Below are 24996 nucleotides of genomic sequence, written 5' to 3'. Positions count from 1 at the left end.
TTTTATGTCCATCGTAAAAAAAGGCATATGAACAGTCATTAAAGGGGTATTCCAGGGAAAAAACTCTTTTATATATATCAACTGGCTCCATAAAGTTAATCAGATTTGTAAATTACTTCTATTAAAAAATCTTAATCCTTTCAGTACTTATGAGCTTCTGAAATTAAGGTTGTTCTTTTCTGTCTAAATCCTAAATGCTCTCTGATGACACGTGTCTCGGGAACCGCCCAATTTAGAAGCAAATCCCCATAGCAAACCTTCTAAACTGGGCGGTTCCCGAGACACGTGTCATCAGAGAGCACTTAGACAGAAATGAACAACCTTAATTTCAGAAGCTCATAAGTACTGTAAGGATTAAGATTTTTTAATAGAAGTAATTTACAAATCTGTCCAGTTGAGATATATATATATATATATATATATATAATATATATATATATATAATATATCTCAAGTTTTTTCCTGGATAACCCCTTTAAGGTTAACCTACAAGTTGAATAGAGATGAGCGAAGTTACAGCAATTCGATTTGTCACGAACCTCGCGGCTCGGTGGTTGCTGACTTAGAGCGTCTCCTAGGACTGTATCCACCTTTTTCAGCCCACGGAGCACCTGAAAGCTGAACTCATTTATGCAGGCTAAAGTCAGCAACTGCCGAGCCGTGAGGTTCGTGACAAATCGAATTGCTGTAACTTTGCTCATCTCTAAAGTTGAATGCTGTAAAAACATAAAAAAAGAACACCATGATTGCTTTATTTTGTTAATCTGCCTCCCAGTACTGAAAAAGAAATCAATCAACAATCAAAAAATCCAAGTCTTATATACCGTATTTTACAGCGTATAAGACAAGCCCCAACTTTTACAGTTAAATTATAGAGTTTTGGATAGACTACCCCTCTACCGCAATGTACGGTACCTTACCATTGTTCCCTCACACTAGACAGGCAGCATAGTTCCCCCTACATTAGGTTGTCAACATAGTTCCCTCCCAAATTAGGTTGTCAGCATAGTTCCCCCCCCCCCCACATTAGGTAGGCAGTGTCCCCCCACAGACATACAGCCTTCAGCCATACACAGTGTATGGCTGGAGGCTGTATGCCTGTGTACTGCCTCACCTCAGTGCACTGACCACCGCTCCTCCAGACCGGGGTCACTATCTACTGCTATGGCCTATAGGCAATAGCAGTAGGGACCGGATGAGCGGTGGTCGGAGCACCGAAGATGACGTGCCGCTGGTAACTTATCATGCGCACGCGTACTCGCTGCTCCGCTCCACTCTTTCTATGGGCACACTCACGTGACATCAGTGACTTCCCTGCGTGCGCTACCTCCTGGTGGCCCCTGCTTTTTTAAAGTTAACGCGGGGCCGCAGAAAGGTAACTGGGACATCCTTGTGTCTCGAAAAGATCTTTCGGGACACAAGGATGTCCCGAATGTTAAGGGGGAAATTAATCTCGGCCGGGACGCCCGGGGTCTGGATAATCCATACCTGGCCAACTGCAGCACTGGGCGTATAAGACTACCCCCTGACTTTTGAGAACATTTTACCTGGTTTAAAAGTCATCTTATACGCCGGGAAATACGGTATGTTCCAAAATGTTACCTTTAAGTGTTTTTGACAGCAGTCTCTGTGTGACATCTATTTCTATATTTCTATTTATGTATAGTTTAACAATAATTCAGGGTTACTGGACGACCACAGTAACTGTAGTGACTGTATGGTGATTATGGTGTTACTGCAGGTGTCCCAAGTAGATACTCCGCCCCTAGACATGTAATTCCCTATCCAAAAGATAGAGGATAACATGTCTGATCGTGGGGGGGGGGGGGGGGGTCAATGGCTGCACCCCCACGATCTCTGGGCCATCGATGCGGCGTTCGTGAACACTGAAGCCAGGGGCTACAAAGCTATGGGGCCCCCTTCTATAAACATGAGTGGAGGGGATGTGGCATGACATCACGAACATTGAAGTCCCTGGCTTCTGTGTTCATGAACGCCACATCGCCAGACCCCCTGCGATCAGACATGTTATCCCCTATCCTTTGGATAGGCGATAACATGTCTACGGATGGAGAACCCCATTTAAGCACCTGCTTTAGTTTCCTGGACAAATAGCAGAGTGCAGCACTCATGTGGGAATAGACTTTAACAACATGACGTGAAAGTAGAGTCTATACATATTCACACAGTGGAAGGAATTTGCCAACAGAGGCAGGGAAGCTTGGAAAGTCAGCTCCTGCCTCCACTGCACACAGGGGGCAGTTAACATATTAGCAACCGAGCTATAACTCTGGAACAGGATCACAAATATATATACCTCTTATTAACCAGGTTCACCTACCCTACAACCCTGTTATTGGATTTAGTGCAGGAAAACCTGAATTAATTTTCCATTTAAGCAGTTTTGGTAAAATAACTGAAGGGAATGTGTCATCAAAATAGGACTTATTGTTTAAATTATGGTTTTTAGGTTAAAGGGGTAGTCCAGTGGAATAAAAATGTTTTAAAATCAACAGGTGCCAGAAAGTTAATCAGATTTGTAAATTACTTCTATTTAAAAATCTTAATCCTTCCAGTACTTATCAGCTACTGTATATTACAGAGAAAGGTGTGTAGTTCTTTCCAGTCTGAAGACAGTGCTTTCTGCTGACACTGACTTTGTCCCTTTCAGGAACTGTCCAGAGCAGAACAGGTTTGCTATGGGGATTTGCTCCTACTCTGGGCAGTTCCTGACACTGACAGAGGTGTCAGCAGAGAGCACTGTGGTCAGACGAAAAAAAAACTCCTTAAAGGGGTATTCCAGGCCAAAACTTTTTTTTATGTATCAACTGGCTCCGGAAAGTTAAACAGATTTGTAAATTACTTCTATTAAAAAATCTTAATCCTTCCAATAGTTATTAACTTCTGAAGTTGAGTTGTTGTTTTCTGTCTAACTGCTTTCTGATGTCCCGGGAGCTGTGCAATTCCTATGGGGATATTCTCCCATCATGCACAGCTCCCGTGATGTGACATCATCAATGAGCAGTTAGACAGAAAACTTCAGAAGCTAATAACTATTGGAAGGATTAAGATTTTTTTAATAGAAGTAATTTACAAATCTGTTTAACTTTCCGGAGCCAGTTGAGATAGATATATAGATATATATATATATATATAGATAGATATATAGATAGATATATAGATATATAGATATATAGATATAGATATATATATATAGATATATATATATATTTTATATATATATATATATTTTATATATATATATATATTTTATATATATATATATATTTTATATATATATATATTTTATATTTATATATATTTTATATTTATATATATTTTATATTTATATATATTTTATATTTATATATATTTTATATTTATATATATTTTATATTTATATATATTTTATATTTATATATATTTTATATATATTTTATATTTTATATATATATATATATTTTATATATGCCTGGAATACCCCTTTAAGTTTCTTTGGAGCAGACAAGACAGCAGCTAAGTACTGAAAGGGTTAAGATTTTTAAATAGAAGTAATTTGCAAATCTGTCTTGCACCAGTTGATTTGAAAACATTTGTTTTCCACTGGAGTACCCCTTTAACTATATTTTAATAGATTTCAAACTAAATAAATAAATATATATATATAGAGATATATATATATATATATATAGATATAGATATAGATATAGATATATATATAGATATTATTATTTTTTTCCCCTTGGGTCTGTTGTGGACCCCTCTCAGGTTATGGTAGAGCTTGTTAAGTTGTTAATTTTTGTTAAGTTTTTGAAATTAAGTTTTGTTTAAGTTTAGTCCGATATGTGATTCTTCAGATTGTGTTACAATAAACTTTACAATATTTACTTTTATATTTTTTGGTGTGCTCCTGTAATTAGCGTTTATTTCCTTCTTATTTCAATTAAAACAATTGGAATGCGGGAACAGGAACTTTTTTTTTTTTTTTTGCATGAAAAACTTTTTTCCACATTTTTAAGTCTGGGTAGAACTTTTGCAGTTTTTCTGTAGTTCAGTAAAAAAGTTTCCTTTTCTAATCCAGATACTTCTTGCAATCTATGTATACACATAAGTTATGGAAATTATCCCAGTATAACAACTATTCCATTTTTTTCAGTCAGCAGTTTAAGACAATGTTCGTTTCACTTTCACGAGAAGTGGCTTCGGCTCATCAGCTTGCGTAGGCAGCAGCACAAAGCAGTCTTGCATTTTAGTGTCACGAATTATAATTACATGCTGCAAGAATAAAACTGGTTTCAAAAGGAGAAAACTTCCTCCACTCGTCTTTGACACATTTTGTCCCCCACAATGGAGTAACCTATGCCACAATTCATAATAACTTTTTAAGATGGTCTCTGATAACATGAAATGTCTCCTATTTATTTTATTCTTGTACATTTAAGTGCACTTATAAAAGTATTCGCTGCTGATGTAGTGTATCAGTAAGTCTAAATAACAAGGGAAATGGGTCTGCTTTGGAGCTGTATACATATAACGATTGCTTCATTTGTTTTTATTCGCTTGGCCTTTAGGGTGCTGCTGATTTTCCTACCCATTAGTGAATGCACAGGTAAATCAGCTGCAGAAAACGTGGGAAATTATTCTTAGGGCTCATTCACTTGGGAAGACTTCATTGTGAACTTGCAGTGGGAGCAAAATTTCCACTGCAAAAAAATCTCCCACAGACCCCATTGAAGTCAAAAGGGTCTGCGGCTAATTTTCCACACCAGAAATTCTGCTGCTCAAAATCTGCCGTAGAGAGCCTGCCCCCATTCAAATTTGTGGCTTGAAATGTGCAGCTAGTTGAAAATAAAATCCACCCATGTGTACATGTCTTACAGGTCTTTTCAGTCTGAATGGATCGCTTATGCAGTAACAGTCTATACAATGTTCCCCTAACAAACAATGGCCCCGACATAAGATCATTTCAACATACGATGGCCTCTCAGAGCCCATCGCATGTTGAAGGCAGCATCAATATACGATGCTTCTGTGTGTCAGGGCCATCGCAAAAAAGGCTACCCGGCAGCGCTGACTGCTTCAGCAGCCACTGGATTGCCATTTTATGTGCCCCGTTCTGCCTCCTGGTACTCACATGTCGTCCTGTTGCTCACATAGGCTTCCACTGTGAGCTCTGTGTAGGCCCCGCCCCTGAGTACAGCCATAGCCAATAGCTTGCAACATCTTGCTGCAGGCATCCAATGGGCTGCTGCCCTCCCCTTCCAGGGTAGCTGAAGTGTACAGGATCGCAATGGAGGACATTCTGTCACACATTACATACAGTACACACAATACACACCATACGTCACCCAACCAATATGCTGGGAATTGTAGTTATGCAACAGCTGGAGGCACACTGGTTTGTTAAACACTTCCCATACACTGAACACTCAATGGTTATCCCAGAACCAATTACCAGTTTTCCATAGAAATATGTACTCAACATACAATGGTTTCAACATACAATAGTCCTCCTTGGGGAAAAAAAAATGATATATATATATATATATATATATAATATATAATAATTATAATGATAGAGACAAAATGCAAGTACACAAAATCAGGAAATATTGTACCCTGGCATATTGACCTCTCAGTAAATGGCATTGGGCTGGTTGCAAGTTGCAGAAGACAACCGATAAAGACCCCCTACCCTTGCCCATTACTCTTTTTTTTTTTTTAAGTGTCTATCCACTTTCTACTACCTGAGTTGGGGATAGACTTGGAGGATAAGCTGTTATGAACACTAGGGGTTGGATCAGAACAGTATAAATAATTAATGAGGTCAGAAAATGGGTAACACTGCACCTGGCACAGTCATTTCACCCAGCTCATCATATTTCTAGGGAGGATAAAGGTCAAATTTGACCAGTCTGAAAACGAATAAAAAAAAAAAGCACCAATACAATGCACTCCCAAGAACAACAAATTTAAAACATTTTAAAAAGCAGGGACCACAGGTACAGCAAAGATAAAAAGATAAACACAGGCCATGCCTAGGTGTACCATTGGAGTCTCTGCATGAGCTTAGTAAATATTAGTACTCAACGAGAAAAATAAAAAGGGTAGACATAAGAAAATCATTCAAGGAGTGTGAATAAATGTTTAGATACACATCTGAAAGTTCTGGAACAAACTAAAAAACTCAAATATAGTTAATGATCGAACTCGGGTATATAGCGAATACGAGACGGAGGTGTAGACAGTAGCAGCCATGGTTGAAAATTTTGTTACCCGAGTCCCACTATGGCTATGTTCACATGGGCGAATGTCTGCAGAAAAAAGTCATACTTGATAAATCATGATGAACTCATGACCACTGCAAGAAAACGTGAATTTGACATACTTCCACAATTATGAGGAATCATCTAAAAGTCACAAAAAGGTAACTGGCAAATTTAGAGACCATTTTAGAACAAAAATATAGTCCACGTACAATGATAAATTCTCCCCCTTCCCCTCCCCAGTGTCTAGTTTATCCTGCTAACATTATTACTATTAGTCGAAGGTTACTTTAAGAAGGGGCCAACATGTTAATGTATACACACAGGACTTCTAAGACAGGGGGAAGACATCACAGAGGAGTAAACACAATATAACCTATAGATTTACAATAATACAGTATCTGATTTCCAATCACAAAAATCAAAGCATATAGGCCTACAAGTCGGGCTTTGCATGAGCAGTGGCAAGAAGAAATCCTATTTTGGCGTTTGCCAAATGCCATGCCATGCCGGACAACAAACGTGGAAGAAGGTGCTGTGGTCAGATGAGACCAAACGTTTGGTGTGTGTACTGAAAACGTAAAGGGGTAATCCGGCCCTAAGACATCTTACTCCGACCACTGATAAGATGTCTGATTGGGGGGTCCCGCTGCTGGGGATCCCCATGATCTCACATGCAGTACCCACCTGTGGGAGCTGCACGCAGCGCTGCAGCCTTCCAGTCTGCAGGATCACGACTATGGGGCCGGAGTTACTTGACGTCACGACTCCACCTCCATGGGACGTCACGCCCCGTCCCCACAATGCAAATCTATAGGAGGGGGCGTACTTTTAGCGTACTTTGCATGCTGTGTTGATCAAATAGTAAAAGTCTGTTCAAGCCGTTGGTCCCCCTTTGCTTCGGCAGCAGAATATGTTTAAACATCCCGGGCAATCTCGTAGCCTGAGAATTGCTTGTAGACTTGTGTAAACTGATAGAATCCTGGAAATCCAATGCCAGAGGTCCCATGCAATTCAATGGGTCCTCCAGCATTGGTCTTCCGGAATCAATCTGATCATGTGAGTCTTGGAGTTGTAATTAGGTGATTGCAGGGAAGTTTACATGTTTCCTGCCACCCAAGTAAAGGGGGCTAACTCTTATCGTAATAAGTCATCAAGCTCCCACGCCTCTGAGATTTAGGGCCCTGTCCGCCATCTATATTAACACCACGGTCTGTGTGTACATATGTGTTGGATGTATGTGTGTTTCACCTCCTCTTTTACTCTTCTCCACAAATAGTCATTTATGTGAAAAGGTGGCTTTGTCTCATGATACAGCAGTCAGTGAGCTCTCCAGTCATTTATTTGAGGGCTTGATTTAGGTGGCTGAACAGTTAAATTGTTTGCATGTCCAGGATTGGCACAAATATCTACTGTGTATAAGAGGTCTCCCACACTAGCACACCAAAGACATTTATTTGGGTTTATTTGATTTTAACATGCTCATGTCATTGCTTCCAGCCCTTGTTGTCAAAAGAATGAATTTAATATGTATATTGTCTCCTTTGTGGATTTACTTGTATGTATTAGGGCCACACTCATGTAAAGCTCCATTCCCATCATTCTTCTGGAAGCTACATTTGGATTGTTTAACTTGCCACAAAAACTGATGTGCATTAGGCCCATAGAACCTCTTCAATTGTCTACACTTCGTCACATTGTCTCACATCATCCACCAGCACCCAGGGTGCCCCCTGCCTCAGTTTTTCTAAAAATTATGCCTGTAAATGGAGTCCCCTATAACATTGTTTCAGTACTTGTATTAAGCGGAGGGTGTGATGGGATTATTCCATTGAAAGGCACACATTTGAGTTCATGAGGTTTATTGCTAAGCACCTCCTTAGTTAGTTGAGGTTTTTTTTTAATGCAAAAACCCATTGTAAACATAGCCTTAATATGTAGCTGGTTGTAGATTGGCAACCGTGTTATCTATTATAAACGTCTCGGCTTTCTTTGGATGTGACATGGTTGACCCAATAGAAAACCGTGCAGTTGCATGGAAAAGTAGGTCTGAGAAAAGTTGCCTGGGACTTTACTAGTGGAACTGCTACTTTATTCAAATAAACAGTGGGGGTTACTGTGGATGGGCCAGTGCCAACCTGACACTGGTTGCTTATTCCTTCGATTATGCTATTTAACACTTGAAAAGACTTCAAAAGCTGACATTTTGTGCAGAATCCAACTTTTCAGAAAAGTGATGCAGGTAACCATTCTCTATAAAGTGTTTAGGAATGTGATGGTGCTATATGACTTATTAATGAAACATACAAATAGTAAATTGTACTAGAGTATGCAGCACTTTAGTTACCGAATAGAAGTTGTTGTTTTATCAGGAAAAACCTAAGTAAATAGTATTGTAGATGTCAAACCCAGAAATGATGGATTCTAGGTTTGTGTCGGGGACTCTTAGTTGTGGATGACTTTGGTACAGTATTTTATGTGCTCCAAATGTATTATAATGTATGCTGATGCCATGGTGAGGAATGTAATACATCTACCATGGCTAGGAGAAGGTTAATTCAGGGCATCCTTGACATTTAATTTTGACGTTTTTCCACATCCCTCCCCCTTGTAGTTTTATTTTACATCATTGGGTAATCTATTTGATGGCTTCTTTATCCGCTTTCAGCTACTTGTTTCCAGCACTGATATATAGAATCTATTTACCCTTGTTCTTGTGGTCTTTCTCAAGCATAGCATGTCTTCCAACTGGATGCAGTAATTCTCCTCTGTTCATGTTGCTCTTAAGGCAATCTAAAAATAAATGGCAATGCACAAAGGAAAAGGAGTAGGTACATGTATTGATGTGTGACATCCCCCAGAGAAGCTTGTTTGCATAGGTTAGGGGTGGGGCACAGATGTGACTACTAATTTGTACTGTACGGAGATGGGCTCGGTGGCTTCCTTTTGTCTGAATGCCTTACACTTGCCATGTGTAGTGTGAATGCCCACTCGTGATAGCAGTAGAGGGTGTAATGAAAGGAGCACAGAGACAACGTCTGTGGATGGCATGCAGTTGTCGGAGCAGAATGTGTATCTGGACACATAATTTCACATTCATTGGCTGTCTAAAGAAAGCCATTTCATGGGAGGATTGGACAAGGAGCTGCGTCAATTTGCTGCCCGTCTCCAAGGCACTGATGATGCTGCCTTCACAATCTGGCTAACGTCACTGCTCCATCACCCAGCCTGGGTGTGGGCTTGTTGCTCTCCCCCTTCTCTCTCCTTTTTTTTTTCTCTCTCCTTCGTTTTTCTCTTTTATTTTGTTCTTAGATAGCTTGTACATTTCTCTTGCTGCCTCCTACTCAATGCTAACAGCATGATATTTTGCAATCATTTAGGTGAATACAAAAAGGACGAACTCCTGGAAGCTGCCAGGTGAGTGCTCTTTAAATTTCCAATGTCTTTCAGGGGAGTGAGGAAGGGAAGAGGAGTGGGTTGAGGGGTAAAAGGATACAGCCGGCTTACAATAGCATTGCGGTGTTATTGTTTTGTTGGTGCTCACTCGTACACTACACAGCTGGCCAAGTTCATTAGTATGGATCTTTGCACACTTGGCTGCCTGGGGGAAGCAAAACAGGGGATTCATAGAGATGACATGCCAAATATTGTGTCTTTTACCATAATGCTATGTGAAATGTATTATACCCAGTCTTCCTCTTTAGGCAGCCTCAGTGTATGCCTGCCATAATGATCTTATTGCCTACCCTTGTATTACAAATATTCAGCTGTGTGCCTAAAATATATATATATATATATAATATTGTGTGTGAGTGTGTGTGTGTGTGTGTGTGTGTGTGTGTGTGTATATATATATATATAAAATATATAAATAGTGTGTGTGTGCATATATATATATATATATATATATATATATGTGTGTGTATTACACGTGTGAAATATATATGCATACACAAAAATATGTGATAGATATATTATAGTATTATTCATATATATAATTTGTGTATCACACATTTTTGTGTATGCATATATATTACACGTGTGTGTGTGTGTGTATATGTATATATATATATATATATATATACACATACATGTTACATATTTTTGTCTGTATATGCATGTATGTGTATATGTGGGTGTGTATTTATTACACACACACACACACACACATCACATAAACACATAAAATCACATTTTGTGTTTTATATATAAATATATGTTTGTGTATGTATTTATTGAAAAACTATATTGAGTTAAATAATATGTCATGTTTAATGATTTCATATCTGCAATATATTATCTAAGCACTGACTTTGCCCTTCTCTAAAGTTAGTATTTGGCTAGATATGTTATCACTTGTGGAGTTCTTTTTGTTTCTTTAGGATGACTGAAACAAAATGTTCCCTTTTTTGTTGTTTGTTTTTGTTTTTTTATTTATTTATTTTTTACGTAAAAATTAGTTTAGTTGTTTAAGTAATATCAGTGTGCATAACTATTAAGGTTATACAAGCTTTTTTAGGAATGTCACTTATTTGATGTCAAAGTAATATAAAGAAATCACTTTTGGAGTGAATGTTTTGTTACATTAAAAAAATCAATTGAATAAAAAAAAAATTCAGCTAGGTGTGTATGACATTGTACAGCAGGAATGGAATGCTGGAAAGCTGCATAGATATGAAGGACAGGGAGAACAAGAAGTCATTGCCATTGACCAATTGCTTAGTTAGAGGACACGGTGCTGGTATTATTTACAGCATCTACTGCCTTTACTTCTTGGTGGGCTGCCACATAATGGCTTTAACACTAGGGCTGAAATGCTTCATTTCTTTTGTTCTTGCCCGCTAACTACCCGTAAATCTAAGCTACCTGACAGTGTGTGCAAATGAGCACAAGCCAAGGCATCTTTATTAGTTCCCCCATTGTGAAGTCTTGTTGCTGGGGAGTGCTAGAACCTACTGCAATGGTGATACTCAACCAGTGTCATTCTGTCACCATCTCTAGTAATGATCTCGCTGCACATGGAGCTTTGAACTTAAAGGGGTACTCTGGTGAAAAACTTTTTATTTTTTTTTTTAAATCAACTGGTGCCAGAAAGTTAAACAGATTTGTAAATTACTTCTATTAAAAAAATCTTAATCCTTCCTGTACTTGTTAGCTGCTCAATACTACAGTGGAAATGATTTTCCGTTTGCTCATGATGTCAGCAGACAGCTCTGTGTTTCAGAGTGCTCTCTGCTGACATCTCTGTCCATTTTAGGAACTGTCCAGGGTAAAAGGAAATCCCCATAGCAAACATATGCTGTTCTGGACAGTTCATAAAATGGACAGAGATGTCAGCAGAGAGCACTGTGCTCTTGATGTCAGCAGAGAGCTCTGTGTTTCAAAAAGAAAAGAATTTCCGCTGTAGTATTCAGCAGCTAATAAGTACAGGAAGGATTAAGATTTTTTAATAGAATTAATTTACAAATCTGTTTAACTTTCTGGAACCAATTGGTTTAAAAAAAAAAAGAAAAAAAAAAGGTTTTCACCGGAGTACCCCTTTAACATTCACACCAGATTTTGTGCATGTTTTTACTTGCTTTTTAATTCCATTTTATACTGCAGTATCTGTCAGTGCATTATATTGCTAGTTACATTTAAAGATCTAGTGGCACACATGGGAGTTTAAAGAGCTCATCTTGGCACCTGTATTTAGTAATGAATTCAAACCGGAAGTTTTGAGATGCTTTTTGCCAGTTTTGTGCCTACTTTCTAAGAATTGGCACAGCAGTCAGAAATCTAGTAAATGTGTTTACAAATATGTTAGATTAGTATGAGAGGGTTTCAAATGCCAGTAATGTAATCAATCTTTCTGACTTTCTTTTTATAGGAGTGGGAATGAGGAAAAACTCATGGCTCTGCTCACCCCTTTAAATGTGAATTGCCATGCCAGTGATGGACGCAAGGTGAGCACTGTAGCGCTGTGTTATGTTTTTACAGTGTACCCAGTCATATAGAGAAATGACAGAATTATTTGTTTTGTACATATTGGTTCTCAAAAAAATGTAACCTTTAACTATTAGGCTATGTTCACACTACAGAATTCTCGTGGAATTCCGCGGTGTGAACTTAACATTAGTGTGAATAGGTCTCCGCGAGACGCGTTCACACTGCAGAATTTACGCGGCGGACAATTCCGCAGCTGAAATTGTTCCGCGCAAAGAAAGAACATGTTCATTCTTTGCTCGGATTCCGCGAGCACTGCATAGCCGTCAATGGTGACGGCTCAGTGCCCCGCGGCCCTAGCGCCGAAGCTTCTCTGGCGTCCGCCAGGCGGAATCTCCACTCGCAGAATTCAGTGAACAGGGCCTTAGCTAGAACTCAAGGACCAGTTGTTTGTTTATATGATATATTGGGCCTGATTTATCAAAATATGCAAGTTAAAAACAGCAGAGATTGTCCCACAGCAACCGATCAAGCTCAGATTTCACTTTACCAGGGCTCGCTGAGATTGGAAAGCTGAACTGTGATTGATTGTTGTGGGCACTTTAGTTTTTCTCTCAAATATTTTGATACATGAGGGCCATTATGTATGTGGCTTCACAAGAGTAGGTAGATGTAAACCATATTCAGCCCATTCATAGTTTTTTTTTAGTATCGAAGATCTCAAGCAAAGTCCAGCATAACATATAAATTACATTTTTTTTTCATACCTATACTTAAACAGTATGTTGAAAGATCATAACCCATTCACTCTTTCTGCTCTGTGAAATCATTTTGCCAATATTCATTAAAGGTTTTTTTCCCAGGCCCTTCGGATGAGTCTAGATGTATTGGCTAGTGCCACAGTCCCCTTCATTGTTAACCAGGCACAGCCACAGGCTCAGAGCTTTGTGTGGTAATTACATTTCAGTCCCATTCACTTTAGTGGGATGAAGCTGTAGTAAGTTGTAATACCACTCACAGCCCTTACTACAAGCACAGACTTGTCATTGGAAAACAATAAAGTGGATGGGGCCCTTTCAAAGAGCTGGATGGCATGGGTGCTTATAGTCTGGACCCCCCACTGATCTAACTATGTTCACTCTCTGAAATTTGTATGTGCGGCTTAGTGTCATTCGCAGAAAGTTTTTATATAATGTAAATATGTATGTTTGTAATATAAATTGTTCAAAAAAATTTGTATATTTTTGGATGAAAAATCCCTGCTTGTCCCTGCAACTATTGCCTGTGTGAGAAAAAAATAAAAGAAGTCTTGATGGGCAAGCAGGTTTCTGTGCACGGAGGACAAGCAGGACTCTGTGCACGGAGGACAAGCAGGACTCCGTGCACGAAGGCGCTGAGACACACTCCTGGCTCACACAGCAGGATGATTGACAAGCTAGGAACCTGCACAGAGCCCTGCTGGTCCTGCCCACTCTTGCTGTATTTTGTCTCCGCATAGAGACACACAGGCAGTAGCTGCAGGGACAGCATTTTTTTCACACAAAATATACAACTTATTTAAGCAATGTATATTACAAATATACATATAGTGTTATCAGCATTTATCACCTTAAGGACCCAGGGCGTAATGGTATGCCCTGTGCCCGCTCCCGTCCAATGACAAACGTTCAGGAGCTGAGCTGAATCAGCTGGCGCTTGGACCACGTGGACATTGCTGTACCTACAGACAGCAATGTCTTTGGTGCACCAAGCTCATTTGTTTGGCGGTGGAATTTCGGCAGAAGAATATCCGCCGCGGGAAATCCGCCTTGTGCAGTGGGATCCTATTGCCAACAATGGGATTCTGCTGCACCTCAATTTCTGAGTGGAATTCCACTTTGAAATATGGAAGTGTGAACCTAGCCTTACACAACAGCTATTTATGTGCCTTTCTAGGTCATGGGAATATCTGGGACCACCCGCAATCTCCAGAACAAAACCCTGTCTCGCTCAGTGAGGAGCGTGTCCTAGTGCTACACTGCACACGCTCCATTCATTCCTATAGGAGCGCCGAAGATGCCCGAATGCTGGACTCGTGTCTCTTCGGAGCTCCTATAGAAAACAATGGAGCGTGTTCAGTCTACTGCACATGCTCCTCACTCACACAAGCCGGTCCCTTTCCATAGAACTTGGGGGGGGAGGTCCAACTACTGGATAGGGGATAAGTTAATTTTGGCTGCAGTACCTCTTTTAAATCAAACATTTCCAATCCTTTTCTTCTTGGCAACTGCTCACACCAGATGAAAGCCTGGATGCATTCATTTTGATTTGTGGTACAACAGAATCCTTTTGAAATTTAAAATAATGAAACTGGCCTGGACAAAAATAATGGTACCCGGAAATTAATAATTTGTTGCACAACTTTTTGAGACATTGCAACCAAGCGATTTCTGTAACTCTCAATGAGACTACAGGTATCATGACCCACTCCTCGTAAGCAAACTTTCTTCTCCAGATTGCATCTTTCAGCTCCTTCCACGGATGTTCAATAGGATTCAGATAAGGGCTCATAGAAGGCCACTTCAGATTAGTCCAAGATTAGTCCAGTGTTTTGCTCTTAGCCATTCTTGGGTGTCTTGGCTGTGTGTTTTGGGTCATTATCCTGTTTAAGAACCCATGACCTGGGCTGCACATTTCCCTCCGGAATGCCTTAATAGTCTTGAGATTTAATTGTACCGTGTACAGATTCAAGACACCCTATGCCAGATGCAGCCAACCAGCCCCAAAATATACCTGAGCCTCCTTCATGCTTCACAGTAGGTACTGTATTCTTTTCTTTGTGGGCTTAATTTTTACAACTGCAAAATAGAGCTGATTTACTAGTCAAAAAAGCTCCAGTTCTGTCACAAAAAGCTTCTGGAGGAATGTCCAGTTGACAGGTGAGACAAAACTGTAGTTATTTAGCCCTTAGACTAATGCTAATGCCTGGGACTTAATGCACCAGGGCGTAAATGCGCGCCATGGAGCTTAAAGCGACTATGAAACAATAACTGCTCTCGCTTCATAGGTGTTGAGTGAAGACTACAATCAGTAGCCGGACACTCGCCGTTAATGATGGAGAGCGATGATACTGCTGCCTGTCATTAGCCTTTTAGACACAGTGATCAGTTCTGATCACGGCACCTAAAGGATTAACTGAAATATGCCTGTAGGTCACTGATGCTCATTGGACCCCCCAAAAGCAATGGCGGGGGTCTGATGTACTAAGATAGCAGCGGAAGGTCCTTTACCTTCCTCCAGCTGCTGGTTATACATTCTAGTGATGCAGCCAGCCTGAGCCAGGCTATATCGCTGGAGCACCAATCCCACTGTGTAATAAGCAATAGGCATAGCATCATGATTGCATATAAAACTCTCCTATGGGAGTGTTTTTTGAAAATTATCTGAATGCCCCTCCCCTAATAAAAAATAAAATCACCCTTTTCCCATTTTACAAAAATTTTTATAAATATAATAAACATATTTGGTATCGCCACATGTGGAATTGTCCTAATTAATAAAATGTAAAGTTTATGACTCCGCACATTAAACCACTTTAAACTAGAGATGAGCGAATAGTCACAAACTTCTCGGCTCGGAAGTTCCTGACTTTAGCCTGCATAAATGCATTAGCCTGCATTAAGGTGCTCCAGTGGGCTGGAAAAGGTGGATACAGTCCTAGGAGAGAGTCTCCAGCCCACCGGAGCACTTGAAAGCTGAACTAATTTATGCAGGCTAAAGTCAGCAAACGCCGAGCGGAGAAGTTCATGACAAATCGAATTACAGTTCGCTCATCTCTACTTAAAAGGGGTAAAAAAAAAATACAAACACCAAAAGTGTTTTTAATCACATCATAAGTCAGAAAAACAATGTAAAAGAATAATTCAAATCCGGCTCTACTATCCCCACTAGATCTGTATAACCAGGTGAAACGGAGAGGCATGCAATCAGGTTCTCCACTAAACAGTTAGGCGGTGCTCTGAGTATAGCAGAACCACAATAGGTACAAGGTAAGACAAAAAAAGACTCGTCAAATCACTGCTGATCAACGCGTGGACTTTAATCCAGAGAACAGATCATGACACAGTCCATGACGGGGGAGGGAACTGCGCTGTTCCACCTGTACCGCCGTGGACTGTCATGATCTGTTCTTTGGATTAAAGTCCTTACGTTGATACACTGGTGCCAGTGTACACAATATTCTACAGTCATGGCCGTAAATGTTGACACCCCTGAAATTTTTCTAGCAAATGAAGTATTTCTCACAGAAAAGGATTGCAGTAACACATGTTTTGCTATACACATGTTTTGCTATACACATGTTTATCCCCTTTGTTTGTATTGGAACTAAACCAAAAAAGGAGGAAAAAAAGCAAATTGGACATAATGTCACACCAAACTCCAAAAATGGTCTGGACAAAACTATTGCCACCCTTTCAAAATTGTGTAAAAATAAGATTGTTTCAAGCATGTGATGCTCCTTTAAACTCACCTGGGGCAAGTATCAGGTGTGGGCAATATAAAAATCACACCTGAAAGCAAATAAAAAGGAGAGAAGTTCACTTAGTCTTTGCGTTGTGTGTCAGTGTGTGCGCCACACTAAGCATGGACAATAGAAAGAGGAGAGGAGAACTGTCTGAGGACTTGAGAACCAAAATTGTGGAAAAATATCAACAATCTCAAGGTTACAAGTCAATCTCCAGAGATCTAGATTTGCCTTTGTCCACAATGCGCAACATTATCAAGAAGTTTGCAACCCATGGCACTGTAGCTAATCTCCCTGGACGTAGACCAGGGGTCTCAAACTGGTGGCCCCCCAGATGTTGCAAAACTTCAACTCCCAGCATTCCCCACAGCCATTAGCTGCAGCAAATGGCTGTCTGGGTAGTCCAGGAATGCTGGGAGTTGAAGTTTTGCAACATATGGAGGGCCACCAGTTTGAGACCCCTTGCATAGATGGAAGAGAATAATTGATGAAAGGTGTCAACGTAGGATAGTCCGGATGGTGGATAAGGATCCCCAAACAAGTTCCAAAGATATCCAAGCTGTCCTGCAGGCTCAGGAAGCATCCGCGTCAGTGCGAACTATCCGTCGACATTTAAATGAAATTAAACGCTATGGCAGGAGACCCAGGAGGACCCTACTGCTGACACAGAGACATAAAAAAGCAAGACTACATTTTGCCAAAATGAACTTGAGTAAGCCAAAATCCTTCTGGGAAAAAGTCTTGTGCACAGATGAGACCAAGATAGAGCTTTTTGGTAAAGCACATCATTCTACTGTTTACCGAAAATGGAATGAGGCCTACAAAGAAAAGAAGACAGTACCTACAGTGAGATATAGTGGAGGTTCAATGATGTTTTGGGGTTGTTTTGCTGCCTCTGGAACTGGGTGCCTTGAATGTGTGCCAACTGAAAATAAAAGGAAAAAAGAGGCGCGCTCCTAGTGTGATACCGTTGAAGTAAAGCGGGTACGTGCAAGTTAATGCACCTTACCGTAGTGGGTTGTGCTGCGGGCACAACACCTTTGTATGCCTTCAGAATCGCAAGAAGCCGTTGGTATCCCGGGTCCGAGATCCTAGCGTACGGCGGCGTTAGGTAGGTGGCTGCCTCTGCATCCCTAACCGTGACTGGCAAGTCCGGTTCGAATGTGTAGGAATTGGGAGAAAAATTGGGATGAGATACGGCACCTCCTCCGATGTAGTGAGTTGATGATTCGGAAATGAAGATATAACAAAACTGCCGGCTGGAAGCTTCAGATGTGGGCAGAAAAGATGCAAATGCTGTGAGTCCATGTATATCATCTACCCCATCGACTGCACATGTGGGCCACAGCATGTGGGTCGAACAACACAACCGCTGCACTTTTAAAGCTATCCGAGAGATTCCTGTCCTGAAGAGGAGGTCGTCTCACAGAGTGCTGTCATGAACCCTTTTCTTTAGGGTTTCTGCCCACATCTGAAGCTTCCAGCCGGCAGTTTTGTTATATCTTCATTTCCGAATCATCAACTCACTACATCGGAGGAGGCGCCGTATCTCATCCCAATTTTTCTCCCAATTCCTTGAATGTGTGCAAGGCATCATGAAATCTGAGTATTACCAACAGATTTTGGGTTGCACTGTACAGCCCAGTGTCAGAAAGCTGGGTTTGCATCCGAGATCTTGGGTCTTCCAGCAGGACAATGACCCCAAACATGCATCAAAAAGCTCCCAGAAATGGATGGCAACAAAACGCTGGAGAGTTCTGAAGTGGCCAGCAATGAGTCCAGATCTAAATCCCATTGAACACCTGTGGAGAGATCTTAAAATTGCTGTTGGGAAAAGGCGCCCTTCCAATAAGAGAGACCTGAAGCGACTGATTTCAGTAATTTTTCTCCCGATTTCTCAATTTTTAGAGTTTGGTGCGAGATTATGTTCAATTTGCTTTTTTTCCTCCATTTTTTTGGTTTTGTTCCAATACACACAAAGGAAATAAACATGTGTATAACAAAAAAAGTGTTACTGCAATCCTTTTCTGTGAGAAATACTTCATTTTCTAGAAAAATTTCAGGGGTGCCAACATTTACGGCCATGACTGTATGTGTGGTCTGACTAGTGATTTGTACAGCGGTAGAATTATTTCCTTGTCGTGGGAATCTATGCCCCTATTGATGCACCCCATGATTTTATTTGCCTTGGCAGCAGCTGCCTGACACTGGTCACTACAGCTAAATTTACTGTTAACTAAGAGTCCCAAGTCTTTTTCCACGTCAGTTGTCCCAGCCCAGATTTTTCTTCCCATATGCATTACCTTACATTTATCAGTGTTGAACCTCGTGTCACTTCTCAGCCCAAACCTATCCAGATTCATTTGTAAGAATTCTCTGTCCTCTATAGTGTTTACCACTTTACAGAGTTTAGTATCATCTGCAAAGATTGCTAATTTACTATTCAACCCTTCTACAAGGTCATTAATGAATATATTAAATAGAACAGGACCCAAGATGGACCCCTGTGGTACCCACTAGTAACAGTCACCCTATCAGAATAAAAACCATTTATAACCACCCTCTGTTTCCTATCACAGAGCCAGTTACATACCCACTTGCACACATTTTCCCCCAATCCTTCTCATTTGATGCACCAACCTTTTATGTGGCACCGTATCAAATGCTTTGGAAACATGCAGATATACGACATCCAGCGGTTGCCCCTGGTCCAGTCTGGAACTCGCCTCCTCATAAAAGCTGATCAGGTTAGTTTTACAGGACCGATCCCTCATAAAGCCATGCTGATATGGAGTCATACATTTATTTTTATCAAGATATTCCAAAATAGCATCTCTTAGAAAATCCTAACAGGCCTGTAATTCCCGGGGTCAACTGTTGACCATTTTTTAAATATTGGCACCACATTTGCCGTGTGCCAGTCCTGGGGAACAGTCTCTGTTACTACAGAGTGCCTAAATATTAAAAATAGGGGTCTGTCTATTACATTACTTCATTCCTTTAGAACATGGGGGTGAATGCCATCTGGACTTGGTGATTTGTCTATTTTTATTTTTTGTATGTGGCACTGTACTTCTTCCTGGGTTAGACAGGGGACCTCTACTGGGGAGTCTACCTTATCTTGCTCTGTTTCACCTGGCATTTCATTTTCCTCAGTGAATACAGTGGAGAAGAATTTGTCTAATATATTTGCTTTTTCCTGAACCCCATTTATAATTTCTTCTTTGGCATTTTTTGAAGGGCCAACACTTTAATTTTTAGTGGCAAAAATGAAAGTTTTGGCTTATTCTCAAGGACTATATATATAGACTAAATGTGGTTGTGATATGTTAGAACTAGTAAAGAATAAATGAAAATGGATAAATATGAAGATCAGGTTTCCAGTAAGATGAGATAAGGTATAGTTCTGTTATTGTAGTGAGTGTAAATGCAACTATGTACTGTATATGGAAGTGTGGTATAATGTAAGTCTGTTAGTGTGGTGGATACAAGGGTGCAACTTTGTATAATAAATCTGACTGTGTCCAAGGTACAACGTTACTTTTTTAGATACAATGTTAAAATAAGAATAACAATTATAGAAATGGTAACTGATAAGAGTGCAGGATCCTTGCACTCCCTAGAAGTTTTAAATATCTCTAAAATTAAGATATAATATCACATAGCAGCATTTCAACAGTTCAGTTAAATACCATTATAATAACACATAGCAGCAATTCAACAATACAGTTAAATCTCTTTAGTGAACTAGATGATAGTTTGTTGCAGAGCAATTGGAGGTACTGGGGGCGCCTGCAGTGAACTTGCAAGCACTGGAGACCCCAAAATGCGAGCCCACTGTGAAGGTAAAAACTGTTAAGGTAAACTTGCACTACTGACAAAGATGGTATAATAGTCTTCCAATAGGTGATCACATGGGTACAGCAAACAGTCAATAGTCTATTGTCTGGTGGTCTCAAACAAGACCGTGGATAAGCCAAATGACTAGGTGGCAGGATAGTGCGGCGGTCTTGTTTGACACCACCAGACTCTTGACACCACCAGACAATAGACTATTGACTGTTTGCTGTACCCATGAGATCACCTATTGGAGGACTATTATACCATCTTTGTCAGTAGTGCAAGTTTACCTTAACAGTGGGCTCACATTTTGGGGTCTCCAGCGCTTGCAAGTGCACTGCAGGCGCCCCCAGTACCTCTAATTGCTCTGCAACAAACTATCATTTAACTGTATTGTTGAATTGCTGCTATGTGTTATTATAATGGTATTTAACTGAACTGTTGAAATGCTGCTATGCGATATTATATCTTAATTTTAGAGATATTTAAAACTTCTAGGGAGTGCAAGGATCCTGAACTCCTATCAGTTACCATTTCTATAATTGTTATTCTTATTTTAACATTGTATCTAATAAAGTAACGTTGTACCTTGGACACAGTCATAGATTTATTATACAAAGTTGCACCCTTGTATCCACCACACTAACAGACTTACATTATACCACACTTCCATATACATAGTTGCATTTACACTCACTACAATAACAGAACTATACCTTATCTGATTATCACCCCTGAGTGTGGAGAGGATATCACTCTTCGGCTAAATTCTCGGACGGATTTTGTGATAAGATTGAGTACCTCCATATCTTAGTCTACTTTAATTTTTAACCTTTTTGCTATGTATATATTTGAAGAACATTTTGGGGTTAGTTTTACTGTCTTTAGCAATGAGTCTTTCTGTCTCTATTTTTGCTGCATTTATCTTTCTTTTTTTTTTTTTTTACATATTTTACATTTTTCTCTATAGCTTTTTAATGCTTCTTCACTGTCGTCCTGTTTTAGTAATTTAAATGCTTTATTTTTGTCATTTATTGCCTCCTTAACATTTTTATTCATCCATATTGGTTTTCTTCTATTTCTGACCCTTTTATTCCCATAAGGTATATACATCTTATAGTGAGAATTTAAGATATTTCTAAGTCTCCTATTTAGTATCAGTAGTATTGTTTTTGAGGACATAATCCCATTTTATATTGTTAAGGGCTTCTCTGAGTTGATAAAACTTTGCATTCCCAAAGTTCAATGTTTTTGTGGCCCCTCAAGAGATTCCCTTATTGAAGAATAAGTTATAATGTATTATATTATGATCACTATTTCCTAGGTTTCCTTCTAGCTGCACATTAGTTACTCTGTCAGGTCTGTTGGTTAATATTCAGTCCTGGAGGGGGGGCCCCCTCTGGTCGGGCCCTGCCTCATTTGGGACAGATAATTGTCTTCAGCTATAGTCAGACCTGTGAATCTCATGAAGGAAACAGGTTTCTCAGTCTCCCAGTTTATATCAGGATAAAGTCCCCCATTATTATCATCTCATTCTGATTTGCTGCCTTGTTTATTTGCCTCAGTAATTGATCTTTTGACTCTTCCATTATGTTTGGTGGCTTATTACAAACCCCTATCAGAATTATTTTAAGTTTTATCTCCATATATTTCTACCCATAATGCCTCCACATTATCGTTTCCCTCCCTCCCATTATATCCTCATGCAGTGCGGCCTTCAGATTAGATTTCACATAAAGACAAACTCCTCCCCCTTTCCATTTTGTCCGATCCTTTCTGAATAGACTTTAACCCTGTATGTTGACTGCCCAGTCACAGCTATCGTCAATTCCCTGTTATACCCACTATGTCATAATTTTCCTCAGACATCAACCACTCCACTGTGGAGTTAGCTGGAGGGCTTTCCTCTTCTGTAGTCCGGTCTGTGGCTCTGTGATTGATAGAGCCTGGCTGGACCAGGATTTATCAATCGAGCGTGGAGCACACAGATCAATGTAGTTCTATTGATCTACACTTATCTGTATGAGAAATCTAATGATTCCTCCTAAAAGTCCCAAAATCCTCAAGGGGACTAATAAAGTGTTAAAAAATATATATATATTTAAAAATTAACCCCTTTCATATTAAAAGTTTAAATCATTCCCCTTTTCCAAAATTTCATATAAAAAATATGAAAACATAATATAAATAAACGTGGTATTGCCAAAATGTCCGAACTATAAAAATATAACATTAATTAAACCACACAGTCAATGACGTATACATTAAAAAAATACCAAAGTCACTTTGTATATCCAAATTTTTTTTTATAAAAAGCGATCAAAAAGTCCCATCAAAACAAAAATGGTACTGATAAAAATTACAGAAGAGGACATTTTTAAACATTCTAATTTTCGTGCAAAGAATTATAATTTTTTAACAGAAGTAAAACAAAATCAAACCTATATAAGTTGGGTATCATTTTAATAGAAAAGTGCTCTGCGTAAAATCTGAAGCCCCCAAAAGTTACAAAATGTTGTTTTTAAATTTTGCCCCACAAATATTTTTTTCTGGTTTAACCATAGATTTTGTGGTGAAATTATTGATGTCATTACGAAGTAAAATTGGTAATGATTTTTAGAAGGTGAGGAGGAAAAAAACGGAAAAAAATGTGCAACAATGAAAAACCAGTGGCCCTTAAAGGACATCTGTACTGCATGAATTTTACATATTCCTGTGCCCGGGCTGCAAAAATTAAACAAACTAAACTTTAACTTACCTTCCTACATTCCTCGGTTGCTCCGGTATCAGCCTCACGGTCCTCTGCTGCTATCCTCTTGCTGCTTCCTGGGTACAGGAACGTCACAAAGCAGTCAGCGTATCACCAACCGCAGCGATATCCCGCTTCGGCCGGTGATAGGCTGAGCTCACTGTCATGTATGGAGCTCTGGCCGCTGCGGCCATCTAGGCCTCTTAAAGGGGTACTCCGCCCCTAGACATCTTATCCCCTTTCCAATGAATAGAGGATAAGATGTCTGACCGCTGGGTGGCGATACTCCTTCGCCCGTCATCCACCACAGAGTGATCCTCACACTGTGCAGCTGAGAAACGGGGGTGCTGCAAGAGAGATCGCGAGGGACCCTAGAGGTCGGACCCCCGCGATCAGACATCTTATCCCTAATCCTTTGGATAGGGGATAAGATGTCTAGGGGCTGAGTAGCCATTTAAATCCATGTCAGGAATTAATAGGTTCCTTAAAAAAAAAAATCTAAACTTTTTAGCTCTCTATCATTCGAAAAATTTAAAAATATGTGTACCGATTGATGCCAACAATAACGTAACCTTATTGTACATGTCAATTAGTAGCTAGTGGCATGACTATTTTGACTAAATGTTGAATGTGAAATCTTAACTACAAATTTTTCAAAATTTTTGGGAATTTCTTACAAATAATAGCTAAAGATATTGACCTAAATTCACCACTAACATAAAATACAATGTGTCATAAAAAAAAATCTCAAAATCATTTACCATACATAAGTTAAAGCACATAAAATGCTCCAGAACCTTCATCTTTTTTTCTGCTGTTACCACTGGAGGGTCAACTTGACCTTGTGCTTAGGGTCATTGTCATGCTGGAAAATCCAAGAGTGTCCCATGTGCAGCTTTCTTGCAGAAAAAGGCTAATTGTCTGCCAGTAATTTCTGATACCTTGCTGCATTCATCTTGACATTAGAGGGGTATTCCACGCAAAACCTTTTTTATATATATCAACTGGCTCCGGAAAGTTAAACAGATTTGTAAATTACTTCTATTAAAAAAAATCTTAATCCTTCCAATAGTTATTAGCTTCTGAAGTTTTCTGTCTAACTGCTCAATGATGATGTCACTTCCCGGGAGCTGTGCATGATGGGAGAATATCCCCATAGGAACTGCACAGCTCCCGGGACGTGAGTCATCAGAAAGCAGTTAGACAGAAAACAACAACTCAAATTCAGAAGCTAATAACTATTGGAAGGATTAAGATTTTTTTTAGAAGTAATTTACAAATCTGTTTAGCTTTCCGGAGCCAGTTGATATATAAAAAAAAAAAAGTTTTGGCCTGGAATACCCCTTTAATTTTCACAATACCTTTAGATCCCCCCCCCAAGAACGTCATTGTACCACCACCATACTTCACAGTAAGGATAATATTTTCGCTATAGGCCTTGTCGACCCCTCTTTTATACTGTAGCCGGGCCAACAACTTGATGCCAGCTCATGTTCTTTCAAGTATTATTGAAACAGCCATGCTGTCTTTTTTTTCTGGAGCAGCCTGTATTTCTATCAAATCTTAATTTTTTATTTTTTTTTGTATTCTTTTCCAACTTTATAAAGTTGCATTACATTGTTAGGCTGTGTTCACACTGCCGTCTAGACCCATCCCATTCTTCTCCTGTCAAAAATAAAAAGGGCTTTAAAAAAAAAAAAAAAAAATCTGAC

General features: G+C 39.6%; 1 protein-coding gene across 2 annotated transcripts in view; it reads left to right on the top strand.

Moving 5' to 3' along the window:
* TNKS (tankyrase) overlaps nt 1-24996 on the top strand; it is a 239391-nt gene that overhangs the window by 69453 nt on the left and 144942 nt on the right. For both annotated transcript variants that reach the window (XM_056569535.1, XM_056569527.1), the window contains exons 4-5: nt 9647-9683; nt 12136-12211. In XM_056569535.1, coding sequence (XP_056425510.1) covers nt 9647-9683; nt 12136-12211 — 113 coding nt within the window. The remainder of the gene's footprint in view (nt 1-9646; nt 9684-12135; nt 12212-24996) is intronic.

This window comes from Hyla sarda, chromosome 1 (genome assembly GCF_029499605.1).
Source record: "Hyla sarda isolate aHylSar1 chromosome 1, aHylSar1.hap1, whole genome shotgun sequence".
NCBI classification, from domain to species: domain Eukaryota; kingdom Metazoa; phylum Chordata; class Amphibia; order Anura; family Hylidae; genus Hyla; species Hyla sarda.
The sequence above is the reverse complement of the archived record's forward strand: the minus strand, read 5'-3'. Positions and strand labels throughout refer to the sequence as shown.